This window comes from Sinocyclocheilus rhinocerous, unplaced genomic scaffold, assembly GCF_001515625.1.
Source record: "Sinocyclocheilus rhinocerous isolate Xijiao unplaced genomic scaffold, SAMN03320098_v1.1 scaffold1668, whole genome shotgun sequence".
Lineage (NCBI taxonomy): Eukaryota > Metazoa > Chordata > Actinopteri > Cypriniformes > Cyprinidae > Sinocyclocheilus > Sinocyclocheilus rhinocerous.
In genome coordinates, this window is record NW_015630986.1 from 247,173 (window position 1) to 263,272 (window position 16,100).

Consider the following 16,100-nt stretch of genomic DNA (forward strand, 5'->3'; position numbering starts at 1 on the left):
AGCTAACAAAAATACTGATTAGATAATAATGATACGAATTCTACTAATAAGAATAATATAAAACGCACCAAGGATTAATGAGCTACTGGATTCATGAATATTAATCAGGTTGTGTGCGTTCGCTCGAACTGATTTGCTGAAATCAAAACAGGGACGATAATAGGTGAGCGCCAGCCAATGAGATTGCCGTTTGCGCATTAGTTCCGCCCACTACCGGAAAACCCGGCATTTCTTAAAAGCGGAAGAATTCCAAAGGAACTCCGTTATTTTGACAGCAAAATACAACAAAGAATATCGTTTACATGTAGCGCGCATAGGTAGCGCGTCAATTCTCTCTCTCCCTCTCTCGCTGCGTGTGTGTGAAACAAAGCGACGGCGAGTCGTGCGCCTTCACACTAGAGTTTACGGTACGTTGTGCGTTGCACATCCATTCAGATGAACTGAAAAACAGCACAGATCACTTGGCGGAGAGTGAAACTCTGATGCGCTCAGTCAGAGAGTGTTCGGCGAGTGAAAATATATCTGAGCTAAACTTATACTTAGCCTCCAACTCACACACTGGCGAGTAAAATCTGAGAATTTATTAGCAATTGGCTAATATTAGACATCATTTAGTCGCCAGAGTGAAGATTTGGTCGCATATGCGAGTGATTTACTCGCAATGTAGAGGGTTGCACCCAGGGAGCAATTGGGGGTTAGGTGCCTTGCTCAAGGCCACCTCAGTCATAGGTAATAAGGGTGGAAGAGAGCCACCACAAACATAACATTCACAAAGCATTTGGTCAAAATGCAAAAAAGGAACTTAAACACTTTTTTTTTTTTTTTTTTTTTTTTTTTAAGTTAACATGCTTGAATTAAGGATGTGAGATTAAGATTGTGAAGCCCTTTTGACTATGACTGCAACCATTTGTTTGCATCTACTTCTCTCTATGTTGGAGTCCCCAGACGCTCTTCTCTTTTAAAACAACCTTGCATACTTAACTGGGATTGAAATTTAACACCATTCACTGTGACAGGTAGCCCAACTTACAATTTGTGCCTACATTCGTCAGTTATCTCGTGCCTTTGAGAGGCCTGAATGACCGGAGGAGGAGTCCTTCAAGCATCTTTCAGGTTTCAGTGAGTGATGTGTTGAAAGCCCCGTACCAGCTCGTCCAGTTTTTGAAGAAGATGTGAGTTACTGTTGCTAGTCTCTCAGAATGCTACTTCAATCTACTCATTCTACTCATAATTTAAACAAACTACAGTCAAGCTACACCTTTGAATAGTCAGTTTTAGGGGTGCTCCGATTGATCGCCTACCGATCATTATCGGCCGATAATCACGTTGGGATGATTGTTGGGATGATTGAGAGGTTTGGCACGACATGCAGCGGCACCGTCTCAGTCTCTATCCAGCGCGGTTGAAATAATTATAATGCTGAAGGTGAGGTACTCACCTTCATATTCCTTCATTAAATAACTTACAAAAAAACCTTGTGTGAGACATCATTTCACAAACAGCGTGAGTGAATCACTGCACGCTCTCTTCTCTTTCTCTCTCAAAATACGCAAATGGCTTCAAATCACCACACATCGCGTCTGTCTATATCGCGTCAATGTCACATCGTCACTAAAGTTTATACAGGTAAAGTTTTTGCATTACTTTTTAATTCTTGCCAGTGTTTAACCATTCAGCGCTCGCGTGCACTCCTGTAGACCGTGCGCTCATGCACACACATAATGCCAGGTTCACATTACTCTGTTTGCAGTGCGTGGTATGTGGTGCGTATTTTTTCCGCGCTCATGTTAACGGATTAAAGCATTCACACTGCACACGGCAGTGCGTTCAGGAGCGGTGCGTCTGCAGCAGTGCATAGATTGTTTCCGCACCGAGTCTATTTTTGCTGTGATACACGCGCTGAATGTTTGCAGTACATATGAAAACGAAAATGTAGCAATTGCACCATAAATGCATATAATTAAAGTATACGGTCTTTCACAGTCAACACATATGGCTTGTTGGCTAGTTTTAAGCATATAATTTATACGGTCTTTCACAGTCAACACATATGGCTTGTTGGCTAGTTTTAAAGGAAAAGAGCACTTTTAGATAAACAAGGCAATAATAGATGCACTCGAGAAGGTAGGAAAACAAAGTAAAATGACAATATTAATATTTATTTATTGTTTTAATTTCTTTAATTAAATGCGCAGCCATAATTTACAGTAAATATCACTTTTAAAAACTCCTAATCTACATAATCAATTCTAAAATAGGGATAAACTGCAGTTTAATTATTTAACTTTATACTGAAACACAAAAAGAAAACATAAAATGCCATGTATAGACTTCTGGGAACACTTTTGAGTGACTCAAATGACTTGGTGAATCATTTTTATGAACTGATTCATTGAGATAAAGACAAATGAATCAAGTCTTCTCAACATGACTTGCAAGGTCCTTTTACAAGCCTGTGTGATGATTGCATCAGCTCGCTCAATTGTAATGCAATGTGAAAAACAATGATGTATTTGTTAGCTACTCCACCTCAACAGTACTATGAGAGCTCACAATTATAGCATCTCAAAGTCGACATGAAGGTGATGTGAAACCTGGGTTAAGGTTAAATCATCTCTGAATAAAGGTTACTGACCTGGGTGAGGACGTGTGAAGGGACCATCTTTAGCTTGTGTTACTCCGAAACAAAGGAACACCAGAATACTGGCCACAATTCCTCTGAAAAAGACAAAACATACACAAAATAAAAACAAACACTGGAGAAAATGTGAGTGGTTCTTTATGTGCAAAATTCGCTGACAAGATGCCAAGATGCTAAGGTGTTTCTAGGACGCTGCTCACCCTCAAGTTCTTCCATGGGGAAAAAATATATATATACAGTGGGTACGGAAAGTATTCAGACCCCCTTAAATTTTTCACTCTTTGTTATATTGCAGCCAATGGCTACCGGCAACTCTTTGGTTACCCACATTCTTCAAAATATCTTCTTTTTGTGCTCAACAGAACAAAGAAACTGAGAGACAATAAATTAACACTGATTGCAAAATATGCAAATTACACATAAAAAATATTTAAGTAGAATGAGAGTGTAGGAAAACAACACTACGCCATTCACAGTGTTTCATGGGAGTGGGTGGGTTATATGTAGTTCTTATGAGGCTATTTGTTTGTCACAGTTCTCTAATTGGTGGGGAGTCGCTGCTGAATCATGGGTAATGTAGTTTTTCACCAAGAAATCGGTTTATGAAAATTAAACCCCACCTCTTTTCTGAGTTCTTGTTTTATTTTAAGCTATTTAGGTGTTTCAGGTGGTTGTCTAGTTTAAATAATTAGGGGTTGGTTCAAAACTTGCAAGCACCTCTAATAAAACTACACATTGCATTCATACTGAAATACTAGCTGCTCTTCCTTCTGATAAAGTTCAAATGCTTTTAAGCACAGTGGGTCAGTCTGTGACATGGACTTTGTGATCAGCAGATGTCACACATAATCCTGTTAGCCAATAGAAAGCATGACACTAAGCCAAGGCCCTCCCAGCTATAGCCATGTGTCATTTCTGTCCACATCAGACCACTTTAGCTTCTGCTCAGAAGGTAACAATGCACCTTATTCTCTGGCACTGTGAACTGCATTCTGGTCTCAATGCTAAAGGTAAAGGACAGGACACACTGACTACATGCAGGCCATACCTTTTAGTGTTGTACGCCGTGTCAAGCGGCGTCTCCTCCAATAGTGTCACATAAACTAGAGCACATGTCAGGATGAACAGAACTGTCAGAGTATGTGCCCTCCTGCAGAGAGAAAGACGGCGGTTTTTGGTTTTTTCTGGTTTTGTTTTGGGTTTTTTTCACATTCAATACCTGCTGAGCTGGTATACAGGTTGATCATAAACACAGCCACACCTCAACACACACACACACACACACACATAGGGGGAGGGAGGAGACATCAGTACAGAAGTTTACTACAGCAAATCCAGTTCTTGGAACTGATTTTTAAGGGGCATTTTGACCATTAAGAGGTCAAGTGTTAAATCTCAACAATTATGTCTGTTAACTATAAAAAAAAAAAAAAAGAAGACAGTTTTAAATGGGTCCTATTATGCTCTTTTACAAAGTCTTGATTTTGTTTTGGGGGTGTACTAGAACATGCTCTCATGCTTGGTGGTTCGAAAAATGCATTATTTTTCACATAATTTACATTATTAAAGTACCTTTCTCCCCAGGCTGGCACAAACCGCTCGATTAGTTCTGGGTTTGATGAAGGTCCGCCTTCCGAAAAACGAAATGTGTTGTGATCCGCTTTCGGAAGCCCAAACAAATATACGTACAAGGGCACGTAGGTGAAAAAAAAAAGCGTTTCAGGCGGTCGCACACTGGACGAGAAGCGCAGCGTCCGTTGCGTGGCGCCACGTCTTTAAAATTCAAACATTATTTTCTATGAGTGTACGCAAACCGGCGGCGCCCAGCTACGTCGTGTTGTACTTCTTGTAAGAATTGTTCTAGACGTGGCGCTGCGCTTCTCGTCCAGTGTGCGACCGCCTGAAACGCTTTTTTTTTTCACCTACGTGCCCTTGTACGTATATTTGTTTGGGCTTCCGAAAGCGGATGATGTCAGGAAACAGTGGTAATTACAGATAGAACTTTTTAAAGCCTTTTAATTGAGAAAAGCATAGCATTCAAAGGGATATTTCACCCAAATATTTAAGTTGAGACAACAAAAAAAAAAAAGAAATTTTCAAAATGATTTTCTTTTTGTGTGATCTATCCCTTTAGGCTTTACACTTAGACAGCCTAAACCCAAAGAAAAACAATTAAAGCGAACAATTCAGAATAAGTATTATTGGATTATTACAATTATTATTCATATTAATATTATTCATTTATTTTTATATTTGTAGTCTGATTTACTTATTGTATTAAAAATCAGAAATAAAACAAAATTGTTTTTATAATTTTGGTTATAACATCCCAAAACAAAGTAAAAAAATTAATGCAAATCAGTTGTACTCCGTTTCAGTTTTTGCATCAAAAATCTGAAAAAAACAAATTGGTTCTAAATATTTGTTATAATATAAAAATGTTGCATTAGTACTATTGGATTTCTATTATTATTATTATCAACAACAATAATAATTTGTTTTATAGTTGTAATCTGATTTAATTACTGCGTTAAAAATAAAAAAAGAATACAAAAATAAGTTCTGAATATTGGCTGAAACAGTCCAAAACAAGACAATTCATGCAAACAATTAGTATAAATGTTACTGGATTATTATTATTATTAATAATATTATAATTGAGATTACCAAAAAAATTTATTATAATTATTATTATTAAAGTAATTTGGGATTCTTTTGTATATTATGAAATCTATCAAATGTCATTCTTTGGCCAATAGCCTTGGCCAGTTTTTGACTCTATACAGTCTGTGTATATTATAACTAACCTAGAGAGAAGGGTCCAGATTTAAACTAATGTAATAATTAACATATAAAAAATATAAATAGATCTGTCATGGTTTGCTTCTATAAGAAAACCATGGGAACACTAGGGAACTTCTATAGTTATGTGTATAAAAGCCTAGGAGTGAAAGAGTCTCGTCCACAGCACCATCTTAAAGCTTTTCATTGATCGAGTATAATTTCTGCTGAGGTTGCAGAAGAGAGAAAAGCCGAGCAAAGCTGTAATACTACTGAACATACTACTGATGTCTCTGGACATCACACACACACACACACACACACACAGATGTTCAAAAGTTTGGGATCAGTAAGATTTGTAATGTTTTTTTAAAGACGTCTCATCTGCTCATTATGGCTGCATTTATTTGATCAGAAATACAGAAAAAAAACAGTAACATTGTTAAATATTTTAGCAAATTAAAATGGTTTTCTATTTTAATATACTTTAAAATATAATGTATTTTTGATGCAAAGCTGATTTTTCAGCATCATTACTCCAGTCTTCAGTGTCACATGATCTTCAGAAATCATTCTAATATGCTGATTAACAATATTGGAAATTTTTTTTAGAAGCTGTGATACTTTTTTAGGATTCTTTGATGAATAAAAATTTAAAAAGAACAGCATTTATTCAAAATAGAAATATTTTGTAACAATATACACTACTGTTCAAAAGTTTGGGGTCAGTGATTTTTTTCTCTTTTTTTGAAAGAAATGAATGCTTTTATTCAGCAAGTATGTGTTAAATTGTTAAAAAGTGATAATAAAGAAAAACAATTACGGTAAATCAAAGAGCACAATCAGCTAATAAACATAATAATCTATTATCGTAACATGAGATGTGAACTCACCAGAAGAATGTATTGGTTCCATCATCGAACACTTCACACTCAGAGCGGCCGGTTAACGGGAGATCATCAGCGCCAGACCTCTTCCACTCGCCTTTAGCCATCACGGCAGAGCTTAAACTAAACCTGAACTAAACCGAACCCACCTGTGATTTCACTGACAACTATCGAAACCCAACACACACGAACCAAACTTACCCTAACACAACACACATATGACTTCCAACCTAAATTTGACCAAACACCTGTGATTTCAAACTGAACTAAACCTAGCTGACAGCTGAACTATCTGTAACTCAACACACCCGTCAAGTCAAACTGAACTAAACCCAACAGACCTGTGCTGAACTGACTCAACCGGACCCCTAACCCAACATACCCATGCTGTGGTTTACAACCAAACTAATCCTGACCAACACACCCGAAATTAAAACTCAATCCTCACTAACCCGAACCCAACTCACTTGCGCTGAGATTTAAACCTGAACTAACTAAACCAGAATAACTCACTAACTAACCTAACCCAACAAAAACTCACCTGAACTAACTAAAACAGCGCATCAGTGCGGAGACTTAAACTGTAAATAAAACATAAAACAACTCAAATCACGGTGAGCCACAGGAGCTCGTGCGCGTCTCGCCACTGGCCGGTAACGGAGCGCGAGCGCAATAACCGGGTCAGCAGTCGCTCATGGACGCGAGGTTTTGAAAACCGGCAGGAAAATGACCTCTTCGAGCTTCATGTATGAACGCAACGCGAACGCACCATCCTCCGAGGAACAATAAAACGATTTTACAGACTGCGGCGGACGCACGCGCACCTCTCGTGCACATCAGAACAATATAACCAAATTAAGGTCGCGCGGCATGGCGTCATTTCCGCTCATCCCACAGGCGGCGACACAAATGTGTGTTTTTGGTCATCAAACCATGTGCACTGTATGCCTCTCTGTTCTGCATCCACAATCAGTTATGAACACATCATTATGTATTTATTATTTATTGTTTATTTATATGCATTTAATTATGTAACGTGATATGATATAGCTGTAGGTGTAGAAAAGCCTTGCTAATATTAGCTCATGCACAGTGTTGGCGAGTAACTAATTACATGTAACTAAATTTATTTCGTAATTTAATTACAAAATAAAATTTAACTGTAATCTGTTAAATCTGATCTGAGAAATCTGAAAAAATGTGTAATTAAATTACAGTTACTTATGAAAATGTTAATGATTATAAAGGGGGTTACATCTGAATATTTTCACACACATACAGATTTGATTGATTTCTTTCCCAAATTGTATTGACTGCTCTAAAATATGAGACACCGATGTTTCAGGAGTTGAGGGACACACACAGAATAGGACACATGCTTTTGATAACGGTTTTATTTCCTATTTTGATTTATGTATGCTTTATTTTTTTAAGATTAGCTATTTTTTTCCAAAGCATTGTTAGATGGCAGTGTTTTCTGTCATAGCTATGCAAAGATTTGATTTCAAGCACAGTATCATAACTATCAAACTATATCTTATGATTTTAAATCTTTATTTAACCTCAAAAAGATCTCAAAGTAAAAAGAGGTGCTAAAGTCTGATTCTGTGGTGGCTGTGTTTTCAAATTAAATTATTATAATCTTAATTCAAGTGATGAAGGATTCTGAAAGTCTGACAGTAATCAGTGTTGAGCACTATACTGTAATGTTAACCCTGCCTGCTATAAATGTTTGAAAATGATTAACAGTTGAAAACATTTGTTAGAAATGTAGAAAAGTAATCAAATTTAATCAGTTACAAATTGAAATAGTTACACTACTTATTACATTTTAAATATAACTTGTAATCTGTAACCTATTAAATTTCCAAAGTAACCTTCCCAATGCACTGCCACTACACACAAACACACTAATTATACTAGCTTATATTATACTTTATATAACAATATATATATATATATATATATTATACACATAAGTTAAAAATGTTGCATTAGTACTATTGGATTTCTATTATTATTATTATCAACAACAATAATAATTTGTTTTATAGTTGTAATCTGATTTAATTACTGCGTTAAAAATAAAAAAAGAATACAAAAATAAGTTCTGAATATTGGCTGAAACAGTCCAAAACAAGACAATTCATGCAAACAATTAGTATAAATGTTACTGGATTATTATTATTATTAATAATATTATAATTGAGATTACCAAAAAAATTTATTATAATTATTATTATTAAAGTAATTTGGGATTCTTTTGTATATTATGAAATCTATCAAATGTCATTCTTTGGCCAATAGCCTTGGCCAGTTTTTGACTCTATACAGTCTGTGTATATTATAACTAACCTAGAGAGAAGGGTCCAGATTTAAACTAATGTAATAATTAACATATAAAAAATATAAATAGATCTGTCATGGTTTGCTTCTATAAGAAAACCATGGGAACACTAGGGAACTTCTATAGTTATGTGTATAAAAGCCTAGGAGTGAAAGAGTCTCGTCCACAGCACCATCTTAAAGCTTTTCATTGATCGAGTATAATTTCTGCTGAGGTTGCAGAAGAGAGAAAAGCCGAGCAAAGCTGTAATACTACTGAACATACTACTGATGTCTCTGGACATCACACACACACACACACACACACACAGATGTTCAAAAGTTTGGGATCAGTAAGATTTGTAATGTTTTTTTAAAGACGTCTCATCTGCTCATTATGGCTGCATTTATTTGATCAGAAATACAGAAAAAAAACAGTAACATTGTTAAATATTTTAGCAAATTAAAATGGTTTTCTATTTTAATATACTTTAAAATATAATGTATTTTTGATGCAAAGCTGATTTTTCAGCATCATTACTCCAGTCTTCAGTGTCACATGATCTTCAGAAATCATTCTAATATGCTGATTAACAATATTGGAAATTTTTTTTAGAAGCTGTGATACTTTTTTAGGATTCTTTGATGAATAAAAATTTAAAAAGAACAGCATTTATTCAAAATAGAAATATTTTGTAACAATATACACTACTGTTCAAAAGTTTGGGGTCAGTGATTTTTTTCTCTTTTTTTGAAAGAAATGAATGCTTTTATTCAGCAAGTATGTGTTAAATTGTTAAAAAGTGATAATAAAGAAAAACAATTACGGTAAATCAAAGAGCACAATCAGCTAATAAACATAATAATCTATTATCGTAACATGAGATGTGAACTCACCAGAAGAATGTATTGGTTCCATCATCGAACACTTCACACTCAGAGCGGCCGGTTAACGGGAGATCATCAGCGCCAGACCTCTTCCACTCGCCTTTAGCCATCACGGCAGAGCTTAAACTAAACCTGAACTAAACCGAACCCACCTGTGATTTCACTGACAACTATCGAAACCCAACACACACGAACCAAACTTACCCTAACACAACACACATATGACTTCCAACCTAAATTTGACCAAACACCTGTGATTTCAAACTGAACTAAACCTAGCTGACAGCTGAACTATCTGTAACTCAACACACCCGTCAAGTCAAACTGAACTAAACCCAACAGACCTGTGCTGAACTGACTCAACCGGACCCCTAACCCAACATACCCATGCTGTGGTTTACAACCAAACTAATCCTGACCAACACACCCGAAATTAAAACTCAATCCTCACTAACCCGAACCCAACTCACTTGCGCTGAGATTTAAACCTGAACTAACTAAACCAGAATAACTCACTAACTAACCTAACCCAACAAAAACTCACCTGAACTAACTAAAACAGCGCATCAGTGCGGAGACTTAAACTGTAAATAAAACATAAAACAACTCAAATCACGGTGAGCCACAGGAGCTCGTGCGCGTCTCGCCACTGGCCGGTAACGGAGCGCGAGCGCAATAACCGGGTCAGCAGTCGCTCATGGACGCGAGGTTTTGAAAACCGGCAGGAAAATGACCTCTTCGAGCTTCATGTATGAACGCAACGCGAACGCACCATCCTCCGAGGAACAATAAAACGATTTTACAGACTGCGGCGGACGCACGCGCACCTCTCGTGCACATCAGAACAATATAACCAAATTAAGGTCGCGCGGCATGGCGTCATTTCCGCTCATCCCACAGGCGGCGACACAAATGTGTGTTTTTGGTCATCAAACCATGTGCACTGTATGCCTCTCTGTTCTGCATCCACAATCAGTTATGAACACATCATTATGTATTTATTATTTATTGTTTATTTATATGCATTTAATTATGTAACGTGATATGATATAGCTGTAGGTGTAGAAAAGCCTTGCTAATATTAGCTCATGCACAGTGTTGGCGAGTAACTAATTACATGTAACTACATTTATTATATTTTAATGTAACTGTAATCTGTTAAATCTGATCTGAGAAATCTGAAAAAATTTGTAATTAAATTACAGTTACTTATGAAAATGTTAATGATTATAAAGGGGGCTACATCTGAATATTTTCACACACATACAGATTTGATTGATTTCTTTCCCAAATTGTATTGACTGCTCTAAAATATGAGACACCGATGTTTCAGGAGTTGAGGGACACACACAGAATAGGACACATGCTTTTGATAACGGTTTTATTTCCTATTTTGATTTATGTATGCTTTATTTTTTTAAGATTAGCTATTTTTTTCCAAAGCATTGTTAGATGGCAGTGTTTTCTGTCATAGCTATGCAAAGATTTGATTTCAAGCACAGTATCATAACTATCAAACTATATCTTATGATTTTAAATCTTTATTTAACCTCAAAAAGATCTCAAAGTAAAAAGAGGTGCTAAAGTCTGATTCTGTGGTGGCTGTGTTTTCAAATTAAATTATTATAATCTTAATTCAAGTGATGAAGGATTCTGAAAGTCTGACAGTAATCAGTGTTGAGCACTATACTGTAATGTTAACCCTGCCTGCTATAAATGTTTGAAAATGATTAACAGTTGAAAACATTTGTTAGAAATGTAGAAAAGTAATCAAATTTAATCAGTTACAAATTGAAATAGTTACACTACTTATTACATTTTAAATATAACTTGTAATCTGTAACCTATTAAATTTCCAAAGTAACCTTCCCAATGCACTGCCACTACACACAAACACACTAATTATACTAGCCTATATTATACTTTATATAACAATATATATATATATATATATATTATACACATAAGTTCATTAAACATGAGTGCACAAACAATCTTTCAAATAAAGACTAACAAACGTGTCTTTACAGGTTTGCATACAGGATGACGGATTATGTGGTGTGATGTAAAGGTTTATATAATCATAAGAAATTTCCATCACATGATCACAGGAAACATTCTGAGACACCAGAGCCTTGTATGAGGAAAGTACATTAAACCAGGAACTAATAGGCAAGACTATGATAATATCTATACATTATGTAAGCAGTCTGTTTATGCAAAACACATCTCCTGCTTGGTGTAGTAATGGTGTTTACAACACTAAAAGCCTTCTCAGAAAGCAGTCAGCACAAATACAGCACTTAGTCTAAACATGTCAGTGGTTCTCAGTAGAGCACAGTTCCCTTATTTATAATTGTAAGTGTTAACCTGTACTATTACTAAGCCTTAACTCTCTCTCTCATAACCTCCTGAGAACCAGAAAAAAACGTTTTTTTATGTCATTACATTGGTTGGAGCATAAGAAACAAATGGAGAAAAAACTTTTTTGAAAAACGATATTTTATTCATATTTTATTCTATGTCCTTTGTAGTAGAGGACGCCAAGACTAAGTTATTAAAAAATACAAATAAAAAATAAAAAAGACATGAAAAGGCATGTATAGGCAAAAACTGTTTTATTTTTTTCACCAATCAGTTTTTAGGTTAATTAGGTTAATCAGGCTATTTTTAGCCAAACTTTGTACAAGGATGATTCTCAATGTTATGACATAACAGAACGATTTTATATATACTGTACTTTATGGAATATGTGAGTAAAATGTCCATAAATTGGTATTTCCACTCAATGTATCTACTGTACACATTGCATCTCATTTGCATATTGTTCTCGGGGCACACCATGATAATAATCTATGATTTCTTTCCCTATTGACTTATTGCGTTTCCCCAAAATTATCATATTTCCCTAAGAGTGCTCATTTTGATCATTCTGTCAATATCAGTCATTTTTAAAGACCAAGGAGAGGGAGTGTTTATGATCAAGCTTCCAAACTTTTCATATCTCTAAAAAGCCCTGAATGTGCTCTGTACAAAACATCCAGACTTAAAACTGTGGCATGTATGGCCTCAGAGAAATTCACTAAAATATAATGTCCTCTACAGAGGACAAAAGTCTGTGCCTGGGTCCCAGGAGGATGTTTGCTTGTTGAAGAGCAAGATTGCACCGAAAAATTCAGGGTATTTGTATGTATTTGTTTCAGGAGTCTAATTTGTCCACTAGACATACAGGTTACAGATTATAAATATGATGACTGAAGCCAACAATTACCAAGGTCGTTAACTTCTTATCTGATCTTATTTAGATTTGCCTCAAAGTTTTTTTGTACGTACTACTACACTGTGATCAAAAGGGGGCGCTGTTGCACTATTCACAAACACAAAGTGCAAATACTGAACAGAAACGAATAATTTCTCTTTTGTTTTTTTAAACTACGGACTCAAGGCTCCGGGGTTGATTTTTATACACGATTTTCAACCCTTTTCTTTTTGTTATGCGAAGGTCACATTAACACTGAACTGGAAAGTTTATACTTTTATCATTTTATTTTAAGTTTCTGATTTCATGATAATATAAATTAATAAAGGTCACATTAACGCTGAACTGAAAAATGTATACTTTTATAATTTTATTATAAGTTTCTAATTTCATAATAATATAAATGTATATACTAAAAAAGCACTGATTTAGTTTTTCCTCTTTTAAATCCTTTAATCAATGTATTTGATCGTTTTTTCCCTTGTCCAATATTTTAATATTAAAATATGAAAATCCATGGTAATAATATAAATTATTATGTCTTTAAAAGCGTGAAATAAACACGTTGTTTCAAAATTTAAATAATTGATACGAATATCATCATAAAATAATTTATAGTGAAGTTACTTGTTTAACAAAGACAAAACAGTGTCAGTGAAGGACGTGTGGAAGGAAGTAAAAGTTACTTGAATAGAATGTTTTTATTGTGTTTTACTTTTATTCCAATCAAACTGTCAAATTAATTTTGTATATGGCTTTGTATATCACAGACTACACATATTCTTTAGAAATAGCATCTACTTTAACACTTTTTGATAGCTATTTGATGTATTGGATTATAAATACTGTTTAATTAGACTGTTGTCGTTATTTTAATGTATTTCACTTCAGGTGGTGCAATGTGTGCGGCTGGGGGGAAGGCGCTAAAATGATATATTTAAATGAAACGCGTATGGCAGCGAGGCACAACCAATCACAGCTGACTACATGCGGGTCTAGCCAATCACAGGCGAGTAGAGGCGGGTCTAGCAACAAGACCACAGGAGTTGAGGATGTTGACCAATAGGAGAGGAGCGTGTGGTTTTACACCGCTGAGGCGCAGGATTTTAAATCTGACGAGATTAAATCACGGCCAGATCTGGAGTTTTACGATTTATAACGACGTGTGTTGTAATTCACACTGACTTTTTTGCCCTTAGGGATTGCCCTCACACCCATTTGGCTCGTTTTATTCTGGATTTGGGCACTATCGACGATGTCTGCCGTCCTGCTTTCCACCATCGCCGGGGAAAGACTGACCCGAAGGAAAACCGCTCCTCAGAGGAGCGCAGAGATTCTCCCGCTAACGAAGCGCACGGAAACGTGCCGAAATCTGTTCGGACCTGTGGATCACGACGAGCTGAAGCGAGAATTGTCTTCTAAACTTCGCGAAATATCTGAACGAGATCAGCTGAGGTGGAACTTCAATTTCGGCGAAGGGCAGCCGCTGGATGGGGATTTAAAATGGGAGGAAAGTCGAGCGGAGGACTGTCCGGGGTTTTACAGAGAAAGCACTGCCCTGTCAAAGACGCCTTTGATGGACTTTCCCACGACAGAAAATATCACACAAGTTCCCCCAAAATGTGGGGGTCCTTCAGTGATAGTTTTGAACCAAAAGAACCAGCCAAACAAGTGTAACCGGAGAAAGTTATCTCACAAAACAGTCGCTCGCGTCCAGACGGAGAGACTCGCAGACATGCGCATTACAGGTAAACAATAATACTAGTCATATAACAGAACAATGACAATATATATATAAAAAAAACACACACACACAATGTTCATGTTTTTAATGTTGTGAATTTCTTCTCTTGTAGACTTTTATGGAAAGAGAAAGAAAATGGACCGCGTCCATAAGGAAAGCAGAAACATGGAGTAAAAACACGTCTTCTGGGGAAAAAAAATCGCGCTAGTGTGTGAGTCACGGAGTGGTGGCGGGAAAACGCCGGAAGTAATGACGTCTCCGAGTCTGACTCACGTTCTTATGTGATTCTGGAATCGTATTTATTCACTGCTGTTTGTGTGGTTTAACCGTATAGGAGCAGCTCTGGTTGCTCTTTACAGTGTACAACTGAAAAGTAACTTTAAATTAAAGTCAGGACAAGTAAACCTATTTATTGTTGTCTAATATATATCAGCATGTATATATTTTGTAATGACCAAAGTTATTTATTTATAGTTTTTTCTCTTTTACATGTCAAGTGTACTTTGTGGTAGAAAATGTAGCTTTTTTTTTTTTCCTTGAGCAAAATCACATTCCTGAGCCATATTTGTCATTGCAAAGAAGTTCCTTTAATAAATGTGTACATATAAACTTATGTTGTGTCTCATCCAATTTGTGTTTTTCCAGCCTGGTAAAGATATAATATAAAATAACAGGCTATTGTTCTCAACACCTTTATAAGCATACATACACTGTGTTGACTGGGGTCTTGTGAAACAGAAAACCAGAACTATTACCAAACATCTTGTAGCTTTACAGTAAGAGCACACATCCAGCATAACAGTATTATTTGGGTAATTCTTGTTAAGTAATAAAATTTGAGCTTTGTAATTAAAATGAATGATATTTTCTGGTTAACCTCAGGAATAGAAACTTTAAAGTGATAACACAAAAGTATGTAAAAGCACACTGAAAAAAAAAAGATAAGTGTAGAAATAAACATGCAATTTTTAAGAAGAAAGACTTGTATTTCTTGTAAAACACACACAAAAAAACTAAAGTTGGTCATTGCTTAAGGGTCTCAACTAATTTTACGTAATAGAAATTAATATGTGAGAAACATTTAATATAATTATTATATCCTATTATAACTGTTAATGTAGTATTGAGGTATAATTATAGTTTTTATTATATTATGAATCATAATTATATTTATATTTTGTTTTTATTTGAAGTTGAAGTTTTAGTAATTTTCCTGTGTGTTTTGTCATTTTTACTAGATTTTTTTCTCTTTATAGTTTTTATTAAGTTTTATTTCAGTTTTATTTTTAGCTAATTTAGTACATCAAGTTAAACTAAATTAAAATGAAAAATGTTGTCTTGGCAACAAAAAAAATTTTTTTTCAGTTAACGTTTATTTTTATTTCAATCATTTTTTTCCCCACTGGTTTTAATTTTACTTTTACATAACCTAGTTACATAATAACCCTGATAATAATAAGATGGAATTTTTAGTTTTTTAAAAACTAAAAAATTTTAGTTTTTCCTACCAAAATGATGTCACTTCTCCAAGGACAGTGTCATTGAGGAACTGGATTTTGTTTGTTTGTGTGTGTG

The 16,100-nt window shown here is 35.3% G+C and overlaps 2 protein-coding genes across 5 annotated transcripts in view; one reads left to right on the forward strand and one right to left on the reverse strand.

Moving 5' to 3' along the window:
* The window catches only part of LOC107740889 (phosphatidylserine synthase 2-like), a 17,121-nt gene extending 6,730 nt beyond the window's left edge, over positions 1-10,391 (reverse strand). Inside the window, exons 1-4 of one of the 4 annotated variants that reach the window (XM_016553426.1) lie at positions 9,704-10,391; positions 9,532-9,666; positions 3,690-3,791; positions 2,636-2,718 (exon numbers count right to left, since the gene is read on the reverse strand). In XM_016553426.1, coding sequence (XP_016408912.1) covers positions 2,636-2,718; positions 3,690-3,791; positions 9,532-9,632 — 286 coding nt within the window. In that variant the 5' untranslated portion in view covers positions 9,633-9,666; positions 9,704-10,391. Of the gene's footprint in view, positions 1-2,635; positions 2,719-3,689; positions 3,792-6,315; positions 7,174-9,531 lie in introns of those variants that run through there. The other 3 variants (XM_016553424.1, XM_016553425.1, XM_016553423.1) reach the window with 3 other exon arrangements.
* A 3,466-nt stretch (positions 10,392-13,857) lies between these two features.
* LOC107740903 (cyclin-dependent kinase inhibitor 1C-like) lies at positions 13,858-15,101 on the forward strand. The gene is made up of 2 exons (XM_016553444.1): positions 13,858-14,529; positions 14,638-15,101. The coding sequence occupies exons 1-2, from the start codon at positions 14,037-14,039 to the stop codon at positions 14,697-14,699; spliced, it is 555 nt and encodes a 184-aa protein (XP_016408930.1). The 5' UTR covers positions 13,858-14,036; the 3' UTR covers positions 14,700-15,101.
* The last annotated feature ends 999 nt before the right edge of the window (positions 15,102-16,100 follow it).

Coding starts and splice junctions, on each gene's coding strand:
- LOC107740903 (XM_016553444.1), top strand. CDS start 14,037: ATGTCTGCCGTCCTGCTTTCCACCATCGCCGGGGAAAGACTGACCCGA. Junction 14,530..14,637: donor CGCAGACATGCGCATTACAG/GTAAACAATAAT, acceptor CTTCTCTTGTAG/ACTTTTATGGAAAGAGAAAG.